The 23,747-nt window shown below is 36.8% G+C and overlaps 1 protein-coding gene across 1 annotated transcript in view; it reads left to right on the forward strand.

The window, feature by feature from the left end:
- MALRD1 (MAM and LDL receptor class A domain containing 1) overlaps nt 1-23,747 on the forward strand; it is a 296,040-nt gene that overhangs the window by 9,674 nt on the left and 262,619 nt on the right. The window contains exons 5-9 of the mRNA XM_052803955.1: nt 4,018-4,111; nt 9,264-9,407; nt 14,315-14,472; nt 20,964-21,056; nt 23,298-23,505. Of these exons, the coding sequence (XP_052659915.1) occupies nt 4,018-4,111; nt 9,264-9,407; nt 14,315-14,472; nt 20,964-21,056; nt 23,298-23,505 (697 nt within the window). The remainder of the gene's footprint in view (nt 1-4,017; nt 4,112-9,263; nt 9,408-14,314; nt 14,473-20,963; nt 21,057-23,297; nt 23,506-23,747) is intronic.

A 23,747-nucleotide genomic window follows, 5' to 3' on the forward strand; every position in this document is an offset into this window, starting at 1 on the left:
GGCATTTCCTCCTACAGTAGTTACTCTGAAGAGTTGGTTAGCATACAAACCTGAAGGCATGAGAGCACAACCTCATTTCAATAAACCATGTGAGTAACATAATTACTTGACATGCAGAGGTAATGTGCTAAAGCATCCAACAAGATCTGGATTTTTGAAGTAATACTTGCCTGCTCAACCCTGACTGAGAATGTATGTTATGAAACACCTGTACCTAACTCAACACAAGTATCAATGTTACTTGTCAATACCTTGCCTCTACCTGATATATGTAGAGCAATATGAGATTGTACCAGAAGGATTAACTTTTAGATTTATTTTTTCATCCTTCATATTGTTTAGAAAATTGAGTGAACCTGGGAATGGTTAATATAATATGGCACCTTCTTCCTCTAAATTTCTGGATCAAATCCTAATTAGATTATTGCTTACAAACCTTGTTATCCTTTGGCCTCTATAAAGTGAACTGATGGGTACAGTCCAGCTTTAGAGGCATTTGTCAAACTTACCGCAGTAATCATTAAAATTGGCTAAAGAAATGTAGTTGAGTACCTCACTAAACCTAGACGATGAAGCTGAGCAAACTTTTGTCTTTGCTTGCATGTTTTTCCTCCAGTGACAACTTGCAAGATGCTGGTCATACAAGTGAATGCAATTCACTTGCCCATTTGCACTTGTTCTTTTGATATGGCAAGATCTTTAGCCTAGAGGGCTACCTGTGGCACTTTTCAAGATAAAATTTTGATGAGTAAAGTTTCTATGGAAAAAAAATGAATGGGAAAAAAATACTTTTTTTGGGGTGTAGAAATCTCTTTGAAATACAGTGCTTGAGTATTTTTGTCAATTTTGCAAGCACATTTGAAGAGAGATTTTAATTAAAATCAACCTCTGCTGCTTATTTGCTTTGCTTATTTTGATGTTGATTATTTAATACTTTTGTCTCTTCCTAGTTTAAAAAAAAAAAAAAAAAAAAGGCTTGATTAGCTCTTTATGGGATAGGGGATTTGGTTTTGGCTTTCAAAATTCTCCACCTGTAGGGAATTTTGAAATACAAAGATTACCACTGCTTTACTTAATACATGACAAGCTCAGTATGTTTGTTTTGGCTGGGTTTTGGAGAACTGTATCATGGTTTGCTCTCCTAAACTACTTTCTCCCTGTTCTATTGAGAACAAACTTCTGTCTCCGAGACTTCATTAAGGGAAATGGTTCTGGGTTTGGGGTTCACTTTTGTCTTTGTGCTTGATTCCTGTGTTTTACCTTGGGCTTTGCCATGGCTGTACTTGTGGGGGAAGCCCAGCTTTTTTTAGATCCCACCAACATTCCCACTACAGCTTTCCTTGCTGCTAATTGAGCTACAATGTTAATTTGTTCTGATGGCCATAGATATTGCATATTTAGGCAACACTTATTAATTACAGTTATAAGCAAATAGTGTCATTAAGTAGACATTTTCATTACAGATTTTGGGACTGAAAGAGCTCTAGACTTTGTGTGAAAGGGAAAACTAAACAACTTCTAGCTCAAATAAATGTGGATTGGAGTCAGGTTGGTTATTATTGGACTGAACGCCTCAGGGGAGGGCAGATGGGTATCTGTGCCAAATAAAGCCTGGATAACGTTCTTTTTAGACCCAAGGGCAGCTGGAGGCATCTAGCATGATTTTTTGTCATGTGGGGAAGTTAAGACATGATGAAGAAAAAAATAAAACTGACTTTTTTCTAGAGAGGTAGGTTCAGAGTTGCAGCACTGACTCTGCTCCTAGTTCAGTCCGTAGTAAACCTTTCATAGACTTCAGGGCATCTGACTCCCCTCCTGTAGTCAAACACTTTTAAATAGAAATAGCTGGTTTCTTTTGTCATTGGAGAAGCTTCCCCAGCTGTTCAGAATGCCAGCATGTGTTGAATGTCTACAAGATCAGTCAGCAAGGAGCTCTTTGTAGAGACATTGATAACATATACATTTAAAGCAAGCCTCTTAAATCCATGCTTTTTCTTATATTGACCATATAAACAAACTGTTCATGAGTTTTGAGGAAACACAAGTTGTCAAATACTTTGTGTGCTCCAGTGGCATATGAACTTAAAGCCACTTCTGATTTTGCACCAGCAAAGTAAGAGTGCATCTCTTTAGCATTGTCTAAATCACTGTGTCTCACTTAAAAATAAAATCTGACTACAAAGCCCTAACTGCAAGCTATATATAAATATGTATTATAAATGAAGTTATTAATAACTAGATTTTGACCTCACAATGAAAAATCAATGTGAAAAGGTCAAATATTTGTCAAATCCTTGATATTAAATAATATTAACTATACATGTTGTTGCAGCAACATTCAACAGTTCAAAAGATTGTTTTCTGAAACAAATTAAATTAACAAATTTCCAAGGTACTGCATTTCAGTCGTATAAGCGTATTATTGAATGTGATATGATGCTATTAATATTTAGTGTGGCATAGTTATTCTTTCCAAGTAGGCATCAACATGAAATGAAATAAACATCATTATATGAGAAGAATTTCAAACAAAAACATATCAGGATTAACCCTGTTCCTTCAAAATTTCTGGATTTCAGTGAACTGCACTCTTTCCATTGTGCTACAGGTGATCAAAGAAGAATGAACACATGGGGTGACAGTATTTCTTAACAATACTGTATTAGAAAATGCAGTTGTCCATGTGTCTGCTAACAATGGTTTTCATAGAATAATTGCCAGAGAAAGTGGTTACCAGCCATTCTTCTCTTTGCAGTGTTAAAAAAAATAATATATATATATGCATATGTGTGTATATATAAAAAAATAAACTAGACCTGGATTTCTCACTGGTGATATAGCAGATAACATTACACCTCTCTCTGGTTGCATAATGCCAGGATAGTTTGACTTTACAGGCTGCCACACTTCTTGCGCAGATCAACTTCAGCTTAAGAAAAACAACCAACCAACCCCCCCCAAACCCCACCCCCCCAAAACCCCAACTCATAACATAATGGTCATATCCTTGGCTGAGTTGTGTCATCTTATACAGTGGAATACTGTACTCTTGATGATAATTTATAGGATAAATGCAGGTTTTCTGCTATGATCTCTTAAATTAGGCACAACATTGCCTGTGAACTCTAAAGCTAATATTTGAAAACTTATTATCTAGCTAACACTGTACATTTGCTATTAAGAGCTAGAACATACCTCTAGGTAGATTGTGTCCCCAGAACTCTGGAAAAGCCTAGAGCTGTAACATCCCAAGGTATGGCTAGGGAATAATTTAAGGAATGTTATTCATATGATCAATTTGCTGGGTTGTTTTGATTGGTGTGGGTTTTGTTGGCTTTTCCCAAGGACTGTTGATGATCAGTCCCCTTCTACATCACTGCAAAAAAACCTGGTAGTCTCTACATTTACAAATGTAGATTGAAATCTGCCCTTAAGATGGAAATGTAAAATATTTGTAACTTTTTGTGTATAGAAGACTCTCTTAGGAAAAAATAAATACATTTGTAACATTAGAGAGAATAACAGTTGACCAACTACTCCTTAAGGTTTGTTTTGGCTAAAAACTTCATGAAAGACTTCTGACTGATGATGTTTGTTGTTCTGACTCTGCTCTGGGTCTGTGATAAATTCTGAAAGCAACCAGAAAAGGTTCACATTTCCAGTCTCTGGTGGAATAATGGCTTGATAAAGCATAATACAAAATCCTTTGTATTTCTTAACTGTTGTGATCCTTGCTTAGATTTTAATGTATTTTATTATGGTTTTCAGATCCTTCCTGTTAAATGCCACTTCACTCTTGAGTTAGATGATTAGACTATATATCTGTGCTGACAAGCCACAGATGTGTGAAAAAAACCAGGATGGTAATCCTGCAAAATTGTTAAGGGCATGATTTGTGTTCTCATATTTCTAATAGAAACTCTATGGACTAGACTGGCATATCTTGGAAGGTTTTTTTCTCTTGTCTGTGACACTGGTGAATGCCATTTCTTGTTGATTTGCTGTTAATCTCTGCAGGTTATCTTTTGGGGGATGGTGGAGACCCAGAGACAAGATGAAACTGTTGCTATTGATGATATTACTTTCAGTGAAGGATGTTCTCTGGCCTGTGGTAAGAATAGCTGTTTTTCAGGAGACAGATCATTTTACTTTGTCTTTCCCTTGGATTAGAAAAGAAAACACAAAGGAAAGCCTTTTGGTATTCAAAGGCTTTCTTAACTCCACATTTTCATCTGGCTTGTTTTCATTCCTCTAAACCATCATCTGTCTTATCACATCTAAACACAATTACAAAGAATGACAATAAATACCTTACAAAATCTGGTACAGTATAAATGTAGCTTCCTGCAGCCAGGAAGCACTAAGGCCTCAGTGAGCAGAAAAGATCTACTGGTTTTGGCCAAAGAATTGATGTGTTCAGCGAGCTCAGGAAAAGTTTTGGAGCTGACTTTAGGGAGATTCCCAGGGCACTTGTGCATATTTTTAAATGTGAGAAGGTCCTGATCCTCAGTTATGTAGTGGGGCTATTTTGTTCCGCTCTGCTACATCCAAGAGCTGTAATGTCAGGCTAAGTCAGCTCTGCAGCCAGACTATCCCTGCATGTTGAGTTTCTTTAGCAAAACATTTCTTATTTCTCTTTTCAACCCAATGTATTTTCATGGGAAAGGAATACTACCCATCCTAGCATAAATCAGATTGCTTGCTGCTCTGTATTACACAAGAAGATTGCACTGTGGCACCTATGTCACATCCTCAGGTGAGCACAGTCCTGATTCAGAGCACCTCCTGTCTCTGAGGCTTACCACAGGCACTGAGGGTTCGGTCTTTAAATTTAACTTGAGGTATGGAATGCAGTGTTTGACACAGACCAAGCCTAGGGTAATGATTCAGGCAGGCACGTATACCTATTTATTTCAAAGGGGATCTATATTGGGGAAATGAAGTTTCATGTAACTAAACTTGGTCATGTAAGTCTCTCCATGTTTCCACTTTCTTACAATGGAGAAATACAGAAGCAAATATTATATAAATATTTTCATGCCAGGGCCCATCTTGCTTTTCTGTTTTGTAGAAGTTTTCTAACTGTACAACTTAAATGAGCAAGGATGTTAATTTAAAACTTTGGGCATACTTGTCTATGAACTCACGTAAGTTTACAATATGCTTTCTTTGAAAAAATGAATTTGAAACTGACAATGAAAAGAGGACAGATGTGTGATTCTCCCAACTTTATTCTGTTCCTTGGAGGATTTCTGCAGATGAAAGAGTAGGTTTAAAATGGAAAAAAATGCATTGCTAGATTCTAGCAACCTATATAATTGCTTAACCAGTTCCCACTGGAGGATATAAATCTCTCTGTACAAATATATTGGCTTTTTTCATAAACAAAATGCTTCTAAAGCAAACAAAAATGAAAAAAAAATCAGTTATAGAGATGAAATACTGTCTCAAAGAGATGAAAAAATAAAAAATTGAAACAGAAACCGGGTGTACTCACCAGAACTTATAAATCTAGGTGTTAAACTTACCTTACATGGCAGCTGTTGAAGTATATAGTGTGACATACAGATTGAGCTGCCACACTGTTAAGTACCTCAGGTATATTCTAATAAAAGCCAGTTCTTTTCCTGTGCTTCCCGTTAGGAAAATCAGCTTCATTACGTGACATCTAAATTGCTCACAGGAGCCAAAAAGAGGGTCAAAGGATCTTAATTTTCTCCCTGAAAGAGGAATTTTACTACTGAACTTTTTCCAATAATTAAAACAAAACCTCAGATTAATGGTTGTTTGAATTTGAAATAATTTTTTCTCTAGTCCTTATGGAATGTCCGGATAAGAAGACTTTAAAAGAAGACCGCTTTAATTGCATGAAATTTGTAGTTAAAATTTGCATTTTTTAATGTACCCTTCATGATTTTCAATCCCAGTGTAAATGCACATAAGAAATGACCTGTACATTTGTATTCATTAATATGACTGCTTTTAGGGTCATGAGTAAAATAGCTTAAGTATTAGCGCTTTCAGGAGTTTCTTGATACAAACTGTGATGGCTAAATATAAATGTAATTTCATTACGTTTCAAGTTTTCTCTTCCCTTCTCTCCCTCCTCTGTCTCCCAAACTGCCCCGCTTCAGTCTTTTGTCCAGTTCTGCTAGACAGTAAACTTCATGCATTTAAAAAAAAAAACAACCAAAACCCTATCTTCAGTATAGCAATTTAAGATACTCTACAGTTTGTAGTTTTCCCAACAGCTGCCAAATTTTTTCAGTTCTCACTCAAAACCACAACAGCTTTTTATTATACAATTGCATATGTACTGCAGAAAAACTATTTTAGCTGTCAAATAGAAAATATTAAAGTCATGCTTTAAAACATGCGTAATACAAAATCCTCTTATAATTATACCTTTAGTAGACCTTCTATTCAAGGTGTTCATATTCTTCTCCAAGTGTCTGATTGCCTTGCAGAACCCCCTCTTGACTCCTGACGAATTATATATGTGAAGAACTCTAAGACTGTCGTTCTGATCTTGCCATAGGGGTGAAGGCAAAGAGCCCCAAGGCATGAAAGTGGAATGCTATAAGGGAGAACAACTTTTTTGTCCTCCTTAAGTCACTTGTAATGCAAAAGTGGTATACCTTCTCTGCAAAGCTAGTTTTTTCTGGAAAACTGGAGTAACTATATATGTATTATTTTGACAAAAATCCAGTATGAATACTTCAGCTGAAAAAATCTCAAACTCAATTCCTTAGTTAATTCTAATAATGCAAAGATGTAGCCTTTAGTATCACTGATGCAGAACCAGATGCAGGGTCTTTCAGATCAACTGCTACAGGGATGGGAGTCAGAAAATCCAAAATACTAATCTTACTGTTGTCTGACATGCTGCAGAATTAAGAGGTGGAAAACAGGTATTTTGTCCCAAGAGACTGAGATTATTGTCAAAACAAACAACCTCCCTCAGAAATATTTAGAACTAAATTAAAAAAATGCAAAATTAATCAAAATGTTTTGTTTCAATAATTAAAAAGTGTTTAAAGAAGAGCTTGATTCCTTTTGAGTGTATTTGTAACTTTTTTCAAATGTGGAAATTTTACAAAATCCATTCTTTTCTAGACCATTCTAGAATTTTGCATTTTCCATGGGAAATGAGTTTTCCACAAGCTCTTCTCACTTAATACACATGGTTTGGAAAAAGTGCACATGTTTATGCAACACTGGAACAAGGAAGAAATGAGAGGTTTGTAGCATCAGCTGGACAGGACATTTCACTGAGATGTCAGTAATGTGAATAATGCAATAACTCTGAGATGCAGTAGACAGTAATGTCTATATATACTGACATAAAATTGTTTCCTCCATACAGTTGGGAATCTCCGTGTTTTCTCTGGAATACCCTGACTGCTATTTAAAACTCTCTCTTAACCAGAAGATTGCCTTTCCCCTGCAATAATATTAAGAAATGAAACTTCCATTATCATAGCGTAATCCCACTTAAAATCATGCCTTTCTTTATGTAGCCATTATTAATTACACAAGATTTTGCAGCTACAGTCTGGCATCTCAAACTTCATAGAATCATAGAATCACAGAATTCTTTGGGCTGGAAGGGACCTTTAAAGATCCTCCAGTCCCACCTCACTGCCTTGGGCAGGGATGTCTTACACTAGATGCCAGGTTGCTCAAAGCCCCGTCCAACCTGACCTTGAAAGCTTCCAATGATGGGGCATCCACAACTTCTTTGGGCAACCTGTTCCAGTGTCTCATCATCATCATTGTAAAAAATTTCTTCCTTATATGCAATCTAAATCTACTCTCAGTTTAAAACCATCGCCCCTTGCCCTGTCACTACAGGCCTTGGTAAAAAGTCTCTCTCTACCTTATAACCCTTGCTTAAATACTGAAAGGCTGGAAGGTCTCCCCAGAGCCTTCTCCAGGCTGAACAACTCCAACTATTTCAGCCTTTCTTCATAGGAGATGTGTTCCAGCCCTCTGATCATTTTTGTGTCCCTCCTCTGGAGCCACTCTAACAGGTCTATGTCTTCCTTATGCTGGGGCCCCCAGAGCTGAATGCAATACTCCAAGTGGGGTCTCTCAAGAGCACAGTAGAGAGGAAGAATCACTTCCATCAACCTGCTGGTCACACTTCTTTTTATGCACCCCAGGATGTGATTGGCTTTCTGGGCTGCGAGTGCACGTTGCTGGCTCATGTCCAATTTTTCATCAACCAGTATCCCCAAGTCCTTTTCTTCAGGGGTGTTCTTGATCCATTAATCCCCCAGTCTGTTCTGATAGTGATGATTGCCCTGACCCCGGTGCAAGATCTTGAACTTGGCCTTGTTGAACTTCATGAGGTTTACATGGGCCTGCTCCTCAAGCCTGTCAAGGTCCCTCTGGATGGCATCCCATCCCTCAGGCATGTCAACCACACCACTCAAGTTGGTATCATCTGCAAACTTGCTGAGGTTACACTTGATCCCACTATCTATGTCATAATGGAGATATTTAATAGTATTGGTCCCTGTACAGACCCTTGAGGGGTACCACTCATTACTGGTTTTCCGATGGACATTGAACCGTTGAGCGTAACTTTTTAGCTGTGACCACCCAGCTAATTCCTTATCCATCTCTCAGTCCATCCACCAAACCCGTATCTCTCCAATTTAACAGTAAGAATGTTGAGGGAGACCATTATCAAAGGCCTTACAGAAGTCCAGGTAGATGACATTCATAGCTCTTCCATTGTCCACTGTTGCAGTCACCCCATTGTAGAAGGCCACTAGTTTAGTCAGGCATGATTTGCCCTTAAAAAGTTCTTGAAAATATGTGGTGACATATTCAGAAACTTTTTTGTTTTAAAAAGAAGTGTTGCTGAGTTTAACCTCTCAAAAGTGATTTTCCTGTAGCTATTATCTAGAAAAGTAAATAGGTATTTCATGTTATGACGTGTCATTTTTTTACGTTTCCTGGCAATTCACTTCCTTCTGCAGAAGTGAATTCATGAAGGTTGCAATGACTGGCTAACATAAATAGCACTCCATTGCTCTGAAAGAAGCATCTATCTTTAGGGAATGATTTTTTAAAACAGTATTGTTAAAGATGGCAGCCTGAAATACAAGACAGCACTCAGTGATACACAATGCTTTTGAAGTAACCTGAGGCAGAAATGCTGTCAAGTAGTTTAATAAGCATATGTTTCTAATGGGAAGTAGTCTCATAAATAATGACTTCTTAAGAAGTGATTGTTTTTCTTTGTCTTTTAGCACCACAGACTTCCAGTTTTGAGCTTGGCATTTGTGAGTGGCATTCAGGTCAGCAGGCTGAGCCTGCTATGTGGGCACGACTGCAAGCCGGGCACCAGATTGCCTCCTGTTCCTTCCTGAAAGATTGGGGCAACAATACCGAAGGTGGGAAAGGTAAGTTAATGCACAATTACTACTTCTCATGAAGAATATGGTACTTTTTAGGACAAGGTGGTGACCCAATGTAGAAACCGAACAAAAATGTGAAAAGTAATCGTATTTTGTACTTAAATCCTATTTTGCTTTGACCATTTAGAAAGGACACTGTGAGCACACGTGCTGGTAAAACATGAAAGGTTTTAATGTAAGAATTCCCATATAAACTACTAATTGATTTATTCTCCAGTTAATTCTTTGTATGAGATCTATGTAACAATTTGGTGAAATTAAATTAAATCCATCTAAGCCCACAGTCCTTGTTTGTGTTTTTTCTGTTTTGGTTTGGTTTTCACACTTGGCAGGTTTACTTGTGTAGTGCTATGTTTGAGCATAGAGTCAGGAATTTCACTTTAAACCTTTAATTAGAGGAGCTGTAGAGAAACATTTATTATACAAAATAGTTTATTACTCTTGAAAACAATAAAACTAGTTGCAATTTTCGGAAGTAAAGAGCAGCACTTGTTTTTGAAGTCACTCTGTAGTGCTTGTCTATGGGTTTATGGGAAACACTTTTGAAAACTTAATGGATAAAAATGTCTAAGTGTTGTAATGTGAAATGGAATTGCCTTGCCAGCCAAGTGTTTGGCTCGTCTACTGAGACTGCCTTCAAAGGAATTAAGTAGCACTAGTTGTAATAGTATAATTTGTGATGTAGCTTTGAAGAAATGATAGCTTGGAGGTTACTGCTTGAACTTCGAGCCCACAGAAATAGAGTACATCTCATTGATAGCAGCAGAATGATTGATTAGGTATTGTTTTCATTTTAGAAAGATTTTTAAAATAAATTTTAGCATGCATTTCAACACACTTGAGTAACTATAAATCAAATTATAATGGAATAGCAAGCGAAAGTGCTTGAGTGTATACACTCTGTTGAGATGAATTTTTGCATGTTAACTTTTATGTACAACAGAGAGCATGTGGACTAATAAAGCAGATTTTTTTCTCATCTTTGAAAAAAAGAAAGAAAGAAGTCACACCACCTTTCAATTTCCACTGGGATATCTAAAAAAAAAAAATGAGACTTTTCATTTGATTTTATTTTGAACACCTCCCTGAAAGGTGGTGTATCAGTGCCATATCTTAACATGATAGCTCAAGGGCTAGTAATGGGTATGGATTTCCCTTTTATGGCAATATTGTGCTAACAGAGAAGATACTGAAATTCTGTAAGTGGTTTTTACAGGACCAGGTCACAAGCAATGTTGATTGAAACAGAACACATTTTGAAATGTCTGTTGTATAGGTGCTTGGGCATTATTGTGTAAATATGCACAGGTAGCTGAGTAGGCTGAACATATGACACAAACAACTGCTTGGGGACATTCCCTGTGCTTCCATGTCATAAAGGAAAAAAGAAAATGTGGGAAGAAATAAGTGTCAAAACAACACACAGAATTTAATTCATCATTAACACTGGAAAGTATTGAAAAATCTGAACTATGATTGCTCACCTCTCAGTACATTCAGTATTTCTATTCATGCAGATTTGTTGAGCATAAATGAAGAGGTTGAATATTAACTAAAATTCTAAAAACTAAAGAAATGGTGTGCAGACTGCAAAAATGCCATGCTTGAGGGCTCAAACTTGCAATGCAAATAGAGCTTGACTAAGCTTTAATTTCTGATTTTGCTCAAAGCTTTCACTACTATAAATAGAAGACAGGTAAGAAACTAAATTATAAAGCAGAGGTCTAGACAATTATATTTATAAAGAAAGGATTGCTTATAGGCTTTGAATAAGTGCACTTTCCTGGTATTCTTAAATTTAATAAAATACTTTCTGTCTTTGGCAGACTTTTTTTCTTTGTTCTTTTATTGCTTCTTTTCTCCAGTGTTGTATTGTAGGCACTTTCACTATAAATTTTCCTCTTAATTTCTCTAGTGTCAAAAGTTCTTACAGAGATTTTATATTCCCCTGCAATACTGTTCAGAAAATACTTTGCTGTTGTTTTCATAACAGATATTTCCAGATGTAGTTTCTATAGTTTCCTACATTGGATTGATCTAGTTTCCTGCATCTGGGGTAACACTTCTTTAATAAGAAACTAATGAAATCAATTCTCTGCATAATAAAGATTATGAGATGCAAAAAGAAATCAAAGGAAGTGCCGTGGCTTTTAAAACCAGCGTTTCAGATAACTAATGATAAAAATCCCTCAAGTTTAAACATGAAAAACCAGCCAAATTGTTAGATTATGTGATTCTACTACATTACCCTTTTTTCTCTCTTTTTTTTTTCTTCAAGATTTCATCCATGACTTGTGAGTTCATGAAAATTCACCTTCAAAGAGTAGAAACAATGGCAGTTCAGATTTGACCTCCTCTTTCCTCAAATGGTTGAGAGGGAAGGTTGCAGGGGATTGGTTCAGAGACCGAACAGTTCTCTGCTAGGGAAGAGAACTTGCCAGAAAAGGAGAGGTCCCACTCTGTGGCTTGGTTTTAACTGAAGGCTCAGTTGTTACTCTAAAAGCTAGTAGCATAGATTCAAAGTTGTGCTGTTTGTGAAATAAAAAAACCCATGGATTAAAGCAGGAGGAATGACAAAAGATTTGAGTCAGAAAATGGTTAAGATGGATCCATGCAGCTAAATATTTATAGGCTTTGAGTTTTCAGTGTAGCAGGACACAGGCAGGTTCACTAGCCCACCCCAGCTCTAAGAAGACACTCAGCAGTTAAGTTGTAAGCTCTGCCTCTGGTTGGGCTCCATTGCAGTCCATGGCTGATCTTTCTGCAGGACTCCAAGATTTTGCTTATGACAGACAAAATTTTCCCTCAAAACTGAAAGAAACAAGACTGTCTATCTAAAACCTGAATAAGCAGCCACATGGGGAAAATAAAAGGCTTTATGGAAAGGTATTAAAACATACACATCTCTGTGACTTGGTAGCCCTACTACCACATTGACAGGAATGAAGTGGTTTTTCTGGGATTCCTGTTCTACTTCTAAAAACATGGGGAAGTTTGGCACTTCAGAAACAGAAAGTCATGAAAATTCAAGAGAACAAGATGTAAAGGTCAGAGCATAAACACAGTAATATGCTATGCAGTGTATTGGACTGAAGGAACTTCAGACTTTACAGAAGAGCAGCAAAATTTGTAACTAATGAAAGAAAAATGTTCCAAATAGCATTAATCTTTAGAAAGCTACTTGATTAAAAGTTGGCTAAAGGTAATTAAAAAAAAAAAAATCCCTGAAGAGGGGAAACAAGTAAGTACTTCAGCATAGTTTATTGCCTGTCCAGTTAAATTGACATGGTTCTACTTTTACAGGCTACAGAGAAGAGGGATAAAATAATAATAAAAAAATCAGTATTTTCAGGACAGGATTTTCTGGAATCTTCATTTTTGAAAGTAGGCCTCAATTTGTCTCGTAAGCATTCACAATTTTTACATAAAGCATATTCCCTAAAGAACAGTCAGCATCCCTTGTGGACACACAATCATTCTAGATGTTTCATAGAACTTTTGTTTATCTAGTGCTGTTCACTTGCTTTCTTATCTAAAAATCATGTCAACTCTATTTTGCCCACTTTTTAAAGATTCAGGAACTAAAAGAATGTTAATTATCGTTAGGCTCAGAAAATAAAATTGGGTAGTTTTATAATGGCATCAGAGAATTCTGAAGTTAGATAAAGAACCAGTAATGTAAATTCTAATATTGATGCATATGTCTCTTCTACACAAGGCAGTAGACAAAGAAGTATAGATGCTTTGTTGATCTCTGTCAAACAGAATGTTGCGTTAAATCTATAATGTTTCCTTATGTCAAGGTTAGCGGCCGTGGCATGAAAATACAAACCTAATTCCAATGAAATTGTGACCACATAATTCAGCGTAAAACATTGCATAACATGAAGAGTAAACTGACAACAAAAGGAAAAGAATGTGGTCCCTTATAAAAAAAATAATTTTCCTTGTGAAATGACATTTTCTCCCTTCAGCTTGAAATAATCTGTGTAACATCTGCATTTGAGATAAGTTGTATTTAGAGACATGAACACAGAAACAGCAGACTTAAGACCTTTAATCAATCCTTGTTTATTATTTTAATAGCTGCTTCAGAAGGCAGCAAAATATTCAGTGACTCAGGAGGGGCAAAAAAGACCTGATATATTTAGTAAAAAGTATTTAGCCTTTTTATTTCTGACAAATAAAAGACACTGTTGAGGGGATGCAGTAGTCTTTTAGATCTCTGTAGGAATGCTTTTATAAGGGGCACTAGGTCAAGAAGAGCACAAGTTGCTTTTCTGCTTCAGATGGAAAAGCAATATGCTTCCAATGTTTTGTTGCAGGAATTGTGGCTGAGAAGTAAAGGCCTTGATTACAAGGTGGAGATGCTACTGCCTCCTGTAGCCATAAGGCAGAATATTGCCCCCTGCCACCTTCCTTTTTTTTTTTTTTTTTTTTTTTTTTAAATTTTTGAAGAGTCTACAGAAATACTACTGTAAAAAGCATATTTTCTGGAAACTGTAGCAGAAGAAGGAAGAAAGCCATTTCCAAATATATTTGTGATTAGGTATTGAATGGTTGTAAATGTAAGGAGGCTGAGCTGAATATGAGACTGCTTACAGCTTTTAATGTGCAAAGTAACAACTTCAAGATACTATCAAACGATGTAACTCTTGGTTGCTGGGGCTATCTGTAAGTCAAATGAAGATACATATCTATCTTTTTAATAGGAAACACTTACATGACATCCAAGTCACATCTTCAGCATGATGATCAGATTCTATTGTTGCTGGAATGGGTCTGTGGCTTAATTACAGGAAAGCAGTCCTTATTTTCATAGACGGAGGGAAAAAAAATGTTTTGTGAAAAAGTGCACCTTTTTTAATTTTTTTATTTTTCAGGCCATTTTGAGTGGTTAGAAGCTAATGACAATGCATTACATAAAAGTGCTTATCTAAACAGCTCCATGTGTCATTGCTCCAGCAAGATTTGCCGTTTTCAGTTTCATTACTCCGTGGCAGATAGCAGTGTTCTCAAGGTGGTACTGTTTACTAATCAGGTAAGAACAAACACGCATTCGTTTTGAAAGGGTAAAGATATGGCTGCTCGGGTGTTACCAGCCAAAATGCAAAGAAATATGCCTGCTAGCACATGCCTGCCCCTTAAGTTAGTTTGTGCAAAATGATTACTTGGTATCGTTCCACTGATCTATGCAATTGTAAAACCTGGGTATTTGCCATCTCAGCTATAAACTAATTTGATGGGTGAATGTTCTGCAGTAAGATTTCAAGGACAAACACTTTCTATTACTGAATTAAATAATTTGGGGATTTCAGGGGGGAAATCTATAGCAACAGATTTTCTAGCCTTCCTCCTGTTCTGGAAATAGGAAAATAAGTGCTTTTCTCTATAGAGACATAGAAAAAAACAAAAGTTGCTGGCTCAGGATACCTGGAAATCTCTTGCTTGGCCACCTGATTTGCTTTGCCCATGTTTTAGAGCCGTAATATTCCTATTCTTCTACCTATTAGTAGATGAAATAGCCATGTCAAACACAAATGCCAGTTGAGCAATGATAATTATTTCCATCTTTCTTACCTCCCTTGCCTTGTGGAGGCTTTCTGAGGTTAGAATGTTCTCTTTTGAGTGTCTTGTTTAATAACTTAATATTGATGCTATTGTACTGCTACTTAATGAAAGCAAGAGCAAGTACCGCTGGTCTCATTAAGTTAATGGCCCTCATATCTTGATGTTGGAGTTGAATTATTATCAATCAACAATACAAGTATTTAAAAAGACAGATCCACTTCATTCACAAAGGTAAGATGCAAAAAACCCTGAAGTGTAACCCTACCAAGGGATCTAAATATAGGACCAGGTAATGGACATACCTTATTTCTTTCCCACTGTGTCTTCAAGTATTCATGAAAACAACTCCAGGCTCTTGCTCATTTTTCATCTATAAAAGGGAATAGTTGTATTTTTCTATGACCCATTACTGTATGAGGAAATTGTAACATAATCAGTGTTCTGGTCCGAATGCATGGAGATTTTTGCCATAGTACTTGCCAATAAATTCCCAGGTATGACACCCATGGCAACATTGAGACAGAATAGGAATACTGATTGCAGTGGTTCACCTAAGTAGTGTCAATGGACCCGACAAAAGATTTTTCTTTCCTTGAAAATAGAGCAAATTATGTGATTCAAAACCATGAGAAAACTGGCATTTGAGTTCCCATAGAATTGGGAGCCTAAATTGAATTAATTGATAAACAGTTCCTTACATATGCATTAGAAGAATGTTTTTGGCAGTTATTACATCAGCTCAGTCCACTCTGTTTCCACAACTGCTCTTAGCCCTTTGTTGTTTTAGTTATGGAATTTCTCCTGTAGTCAGAAGTGTATTTATTGCACATAGACTTAATTAAAGATGATATGAGTTACTCATACTGCAAAATTTGCCAGAAAAACTTCAGAAACCTTCAGAAGCTTCTGCTGGTAGCTTCAAAACCAAAACTCTACAGACTTGTATTTAAGACTTCTTAAACTGAAACGAAGGGAGGAGTAGCTTTTACACATTTTCCTACTGAATTGTTAGGTTGTTTATGAAAAACAAATGAATCTTCAAAAGTAGCCACATACTGAGAAACAGAAGTGAGAGACAACTGCTGGTTCTGGCCCTGGAAGAAAACAGTGCTGCTGTCCTGGAGGCTGTCATTAAAGATAATCTCTCAATTGTATGGTCTGGTACCGTGCAGTTTCCCTGTACCCCCTTTTACTATTTTTATTGGTCTCTGAATAACTTTTGCTATGTTTCAACATGAACAGGCCTGATGCATATGGAGACTGGATTACATTTAATGTACAGTTTCAGTACTGTTCTTAGAGGACAAGCACCACGGGTGTTGCAAATGTATCCCTAGCCTTCCTCACTCTTTCAATAGAGAGGCCAAAGATGAGTGAATGTGTTTTTTCTAATATAGACATTATGACATCAGTTGGAAGACAGAGAATTTAAATTGTTCTTGGGTATGAAAAAGGATAGGGAAAATGGACTCTTTTTGTCAACAGAAACCTATTGTTGACTTATATTTAACTTGCAGTCCATGATAATCTGCAGCTTTTCCTCTTTTATTGCTGGTTTACCAAAGTTGCTCTTCATTCAGTACTACTGCATTGATCATTTCAGTTTTCTTTCCTAACTGTGATTCATATGTCTTTGAACCTTGTGTTATTGGTTTGAAACTGGTTTTTGTGTACTGAGATGATTTTAAATTCTAATGATGTCTGCTGGTGTGCTTGTAATTCCTCCCAATTTAGTGTTATCCACATTTTTTTTATATTTTATTTTTCATTCCACTTTCCAAACAGCACTATCGTTATGCCAGGCCCTGGAACAGACCTATGCAGAGCCCTATTATCATTTTCTTGTAGTTTGATAGAAAACTACTGACAGCTCCTCTTTTAAATAAGGTCACGCTCCTATTTGTACACCCACTTTACAGTAATTCCATCTGTACCAAATCTCCTCAATTTGCTTAAAGAGCATTCCATGAGATTATGTTAAAAACCCTAACAAAGTAAAGTAATATCTACTTTTTCAAGTCTGTTTACAATGAAAAAACCACAACCAAACCAGATTACACTGGCTGAATGTGACTTGCTCCTCATCAGAAGCAGCTAATGTAGGTTTCTCACTTTCTAATTCTCTAGCTGCTTACAAGATTTTTGTTAGCAATCTGTTCCAGTGTCTTATGAGTTGTCAACTTTCAGCTGATTGGCTGTAATTGCATAGTCTGTATTTTTCCCTTAACTGTAATGTATATCCTTTGTTCTCCCAGTTCTCTAGTTTCCCACACATTCTCCTCGGGTTCTCAGAGTTAGTTGTTGATAGTCAGATATTCCTTCCATTATGCAACCTTTCCTGTTTCCCTTCCAGTTTCAGTACTTCTGGCTTATATATATTTGTAATATTGTTCTATTCTAGTCTGTGTTTGCATTCACATTTGGCAATATTAACTGTCTTACTAACATAAAATTTTAACAGTATTAACTGTCTACTAACTGTCTGATAAATTTTCAACTTTTCTGTGAAAACTGAAACCAAAAAAGGTAATGTTGACTTCAGTTTGTCATTTGCCATTCATTACTTGCTCATTCCTCCCATTAAGTAACGGGCTTATACTTCCTTTTATCTTCTTAATCTTTACATCTTGTATGGCTTACAAAACAGACGGAGATTAAACAACAAAAGATAATTTCAACTGGTATTTGTATGTGCAGGCATATTTGTACCCCAATGCACTAAAATTTCTGTAAGTTGTCGTGGTTTAACCCCAGCCAGCAACTAAACACCATGCAGCTTCTCACTCACTCCCCCCCAACCAGTGGGATGGGGGAGAAAATCAGGAAAAGAAGTAAAACTCGTGGGTTGAGATAAGAACGGTTTAATAGAATATAAAAAAAAGAAACTAATAATGATAATGATAACACTAATAAAGTGACAGCAGTAATGACAAAAGGATTGGAATATACAAATAATGCACAGTGCAATTGCTCACAACCTGCCGATCGACGCCCAGTTAATCCCTGAGCGGCGATCCCCCGGCCACCACTCCCCCCAGTTTATATACTAGATGTGACGTCACATGGTATGGAATACCCTGGTTGGGTCAGCTGCCCTGGCTGTGTCCCCTCCCAACTTCTTGTGCCCCTCCAGCTTTCTCACTGGCTGGGCATGAGAAGCTGAAAAATCCTTGACTTTAGACTAAACACTACTTAGCAACAACTGAAAACATCAGTGTTATCAACATTCTTCTCATACTGAATCCAAAACATAGCACCTTACCAGCTACTAGGAAGACAGTTAACTCTATCCCAGCTGAAACCCAGCTGAAAGGACAAAGTGTTCAGCAACACTTTCAAAAACCATGCAAGTACACTTGTCTGCAGAAGTTAAAGGGGATCCATTAATCGTTGTGGGGGAACGAATAAGCATTTGTTCCGAATTACTCTCTGAAATGAGAGAGGCAGGAACAAAATGATGAGTGCAGTTGCACAGCAGTGAATGTATCTGTAGAGAAATGTCAAAAATAATAAAAAAAGTTGTATTTTATAAATGGAGTTGATAAGAAAAAGTCACGATTGTCTCTTCCATCCTTCAAATCTGAGTAGCATTATCTCAAAAAAAAAACATTGTAGGAAAAAGGAACAATTCTTGCCCATTTTAGCTTTACAAAAAATTGTTTATAGATCATAATATATCAGAGTAAGGGGAATAGAGTGAAGGTATTTTGAGCAACTGTTCCCCTGCATCACCAAAATAAATCTTGAGGGAAAGTACTGGAAAAGCAATACATTCAACATTTTAAAAGAAGGCTAGAGACACAAGAAAAATGCTAGAAGCGTTAACCCATTTGTACCAAAGAGGTAAAAGAATCTGACAAGCAGGATGAAAGGTACAGAGAAAACACTGTGAGGAAGGGAAATAGTATTATTGGCTTATTAGAGCTGTATAAAACCAGAGGGTAACGTCTGTTGCATGGAAGAAAAGCCAGTTTAAAAAGTTGTTGCATCTGAAGTGATTTACAGCTTTCAGTGTAAAAAACAGCCCTAGAAGGTCTGGCTACTGGCACATACACAGAAAACTCAAGTTTACTGCTACAAGGTTTTTTTGTTAAAATAAATTTGGGAGAAAGATGGTCATGGGGATGGGTATCTAAGCTGTTAATTGAATGTGAACAAAATTATAGTATCCAGATGCATCCAATCAAATAAACAGCAAATGTAGAGTGTTCCCACAAGGTTTATAAATGTGTTTGGAGGGTTTGTTTATGTATGTATGGGGAATACATTAACTAAAATATTTATAAAAGCAGACACTTAACCACAGGCTATGGTTTTAACCTGCCATGCAGTATGGTTCCTAGCATGTCATCCTTTTCTGTGTCTTACATGGGGCTATTGTAGGCTAATAACGTTAATAGATTTTCTTTGGAAGCTAAATTATTTAGTAAAATGAAGCAAGTTTTATGCAGAACGAAGTGTCCTCACTATTGAAAGACTTCTGCTGAATATCTGTGACGTGAACAAGTTGACGAATACTTCTATCCTATACTGATGCAGAAACTCACAGCTGACTTTTATTTCTGAAATCAAGTATGTCGTGTGGTTAATCCAAATTTGATCTCTTTTGTCATTTAGTGTTTGGAATTAGGGTATTGGCTTGGGCCTGTCTTGCAGTTTTCCAAAACTGATCTTTGAACACATATTCAATAGAGATTTATTCTTCCACCTTTGTTGATATGTCATAACAGTTGAAGCCTTGGTAGGAAAAGAGCATAAGTAATTGGCTACTCATCACAAATCATATCAGTGTTGTTCTGCTGGCTCAGACTTCTCGGTCTATCAAGCAGTAGACAGCATCTTCTTCCTCTTTTTAATATTGCAAGACAGGAAAAAAGATAACTGTCCTTGTCTATAGTATTGATAACATTTCACATACCTATCATATCCCCTTTTATTCATGTCCTGTAAGGTAAACTGTTTCTATCCTTTCAATTTCTCTCCGTACAAGAGACTTTCCATTTCTCCTATCCTGCTTCACATCTTTTTCTGAACTGCCTCTAATTCTGTAATATCCTCTGTGGAAAAGCTATGACCAGTACTTTGCACAGTATCCTAAAAGGGGTCTCACTGTTGATACTTGTAATGGTAAGTCTGTTTGTTATGTGTAGCCTATATTATCTTCTCCTGTATTTTTTTCTGTCTTTCTGGTTTTGTTCTATTTTGGAGCTGATTCTTGAAAAGACTTTCTTTAGGGATTTGGAGTTCACATTGCTACATTTCTTTTCTTTATACTGGCCTCAGCATGTTCCAGTTAGGATTATGACCAGAAGCAGAATAAGCATGAGCTGTTTTTGTCAGATTATTGAATCAAAAGGGCTTGGAGTGCTTCCATAAAGGGAGCCTTACCATATTAGGCACTCTTGCTGTTATCCTTAGGAGGTGAAAATGGGGACTGAGGTAACTCAGAACATGACTAGGACTTGTTACATAGTACTCTGCTTGCCTGCTTTATGGATTTAAAAAAAAAAAAAGTTTTTAGCACAGTTGATTGGGTAATTTTGACAGACCCTAAATTCAGTTCTAAGAAAACTAAATCTAATTATGACACAATGTAATATAAGCAGTTATTTATGAAAAAGAAACTAATGTAGAGAGCACCATGGAAACATATTGTTAAATTCAGCAGCAACATGGCTTAATTTACATATTAATTCACTTTAATTCTACCAAGCCGACTCTTGATAATTACATTATTAGCCTGTTTAATCACAGTAAACATGTCTTGTTTCCTCTCTCTCCCATAGAGCTCAGTGCAAAGATTGCAAAAGAGCATGTGAAGCTCTATTTCCTTACATAGAGCAACTTTGTATGTAGTGGTAGTTTGGCTAGGATATGAAAAGATAAAGGACAAAAAATGGCCTTGAAAATTTATAGAGGAACAAAAATTAGCTTTATAACGTCATATTCTACATTTTACAGGAGGAACATGTCTTGTGGGAAACCAACATCATGACTAAGAAGGAATGGGTCAAAGTGGATATACAGCTACCAACAGGGCTAGAAAAATTAAAGGTATGAATGAAAAAGGCACATGCTCAATTTTTGAAGATGCTTTACCTTATTGTTTATAAAACTCCTATGAAACTTAAAAATTTATTAAAATGTTACATATCCTGAAGGTCTTGCTGTTCTTCATTGCTTCAGTGTGAGTAAAGCTCTGGTTACAGCTCAACAAAACATCTACACAAACATCACGTGTTGAAGCTGCTGGTCTTTATTAACATGCAAGAAAATAAATATAATTCTCACCACATTTTAGTTAGCCATCTGAGTCCATCTCAAGTGTTGCCAAGTCATTTAAATATAAATGCTATTAAGCGAGATGATGTGAATGATTTTTGTGGGATTTTAGTGAAATTATGTAAACCAGTAATTGTTAAACCAGTAACTGGAAGAGAATATCTTCCCCCTGAATTTTCAGGCATAGAGAAGAATGTAAAGTTGCAACTACTTAATTCTTAAATTATTTTACAAGTTTCTATTTTAAGTAATTTTACATTTACATTTATTTTTCATAATTCTGTAAATAACCATCATATTTTACTGTCTCAACAATCAGCTGAAAATGTAATCTCTGTGAAAGGACAAAAACTAAGCCTGCTACTGGAATTGACGTTTTGACATATATTAGAATGAATGCATTTCAGCAAGTTAGTAGGTTATAAGTACCTGTTGTTGCCTGTCTCTCTTTTTCCCCACAAGGACAGGTGTGGATAAACAACCAGATGTGTAATAAGACTATCTATAGTATCTAAAAAAAACAAAAACAAAAGGCTGCTGAGGTTGTATGCATACATGTAGAAAGCCAAAACTATGCATTCTTGTACAAAGACAGCAAGGATCGCTTGTACTTAGGGGAGGAAAGATACTATCTCTAACTATGTGACTATGTAATGTTTTCAGCATAGCATTCTGCTGTTTGAACTGGTAGAGAATGGAGAATATTTGTTATTTTGAAGAAATTTTCTCTGGTGGAAGATAATGACGTATATAATTCTTATTTCGTAGAAAGAAAAATGCCTCTTGAGATTTCACTCCAACCTAATTCCCAGGCTTTGTGGAGTGTGTTAGACCCTTCTGCTTATGCCCCAAATCAGGTCTGTTCTAGTTTCCTTCTGTTTTGGTGGATACTCTTGTCCAGCTTTCCTTCCACTGTGCTTCCTCCCTCTTGCACATGACTACTTTCTGAGACTTGTGCTCTGGTCATGTCCCAGTCTGTCAAAAGCCACAACTCTATTTTTGATTTGTGCCTCCAACTTCCGCTCTTGTCTCTCGGTGCTTTCTTTCATTGCTATCTTCATCTTTATGATGAATCCAAGTTTGCTTCCTCCTGTTTGCTGCTTTAGCTCAGGTAAAAGAAACTTGGAGAGCGCAAGTGGGGTAATCTCCTTGCTTTGAGAACAAGCAGAGCTGGGCTCCACAGTGCCCAGGAGCAAAAGATGTTCTTCTGAAACTTCAGTGCTCTAAATCAGCTTGTGTAAAATCTGGTCAGCGCAAGGGAACTCAGAGAGACAAATGCTCCATGAATCTCTATGTCTATGTCAATAGCAGTAAAATAAGCAGGGCTGGGGAACAGGCCCAAAATTGGTATGTGATAGTCCATATAATTAAAACATTAGCACAGTCCCTGGCAAGGTTTTGACCCAAGAAAATTGGCCATCTCCCAGACAGTGCCTGGAACATTTCAAGGGTTACCAGCAGGCGGGGACCAATCCCACTGCATAGACTGGATGCAGCCATGTTATCTTAAGTGATGAAACAGGTATCAGTTGTTAAGCTATGCTGTGCCAACTGGTGTCCGAGGGCCATCCCTAGCCCATTTTATTCACCTGTGAGTGTAACTGAAAATTTTTCTCTTGGGCATCTGTAAAATGAGGTTCTGAAGAGACTTCAGAGCAGAAGATGGAGTCTTTAGGGTATTACATTTCAGGTCACTCTTCTAAAACACAGGGCCACTGCAACTTTTTAGCCAATGGTTATGAGATTAGGAGTTTTTCTTTAAAATAAGCTTTTACTTACCTTCATTCTTGGAATTTGTCAAACCGTTTTAGCTGAAAATTTTCAGAAATTTCAACCTGAGGTAGTCATACAAAATTTTCAGTTTCTGATTTGAAATCTGTCATGGTTTTGTAATGGAAAGTATGCAGTGCTTTTTACACGTAGAACATTACTGTTTTCTGAAAAAAAAAAAAAAAAAATCAGTTTCTCTCTGTTCTCTGTTAATATAAATATTTTAATTGTAACAATCCACAGCTGATGTTTAAAGGAACACTCCAGAGCAGGGCAAGTTTCATTTGTCTGAATAGCATCCAGCTTTTGGACACTACACCATCAGAGCCACCAGGTTTCTGCTCCTTAGAAGAATTCACCTGCACTGATGGGCAATCCACGGAGCCTGGATCAGCCTGTGACTCTCACCCAGATTGTTCTGATGGCGGTGATGAGGATCCAGCAGCCTGCTGTAAGTCAATTGCATTGCACAGGACACTGTGCTCAAGAGTACTGCAAAACCTAAAGAAGTCTATCCAACAAAAGGCTAGAAAACTTATTATTTATATGTTTCTTTCCCCCAGAATATATAACGATGTACAGGCTACGACAATGCTAAATAAATAATAAATGTTATGTTCATAACATTTTCTGTCATGCATTTTTATTCTTCCCATTGCTTTCTATTTCTCTGTCTGGCCTTAGCAGTATGTT

This window comes from Harpia harpyja, chromosome 1, assembly GCF_026419915.1.
Source record: "Harpia harpyja isolate bHarHar1 chromosome 1, bHarHar1 primary haplotype, whole genome shotgun sequence".
NCBI classification, from domain to species: Eukaryota; Metazoa; Chordata; class Aves; order Accipitriformes; family Accipitridae; genus Harpia; species Harpia harpyja.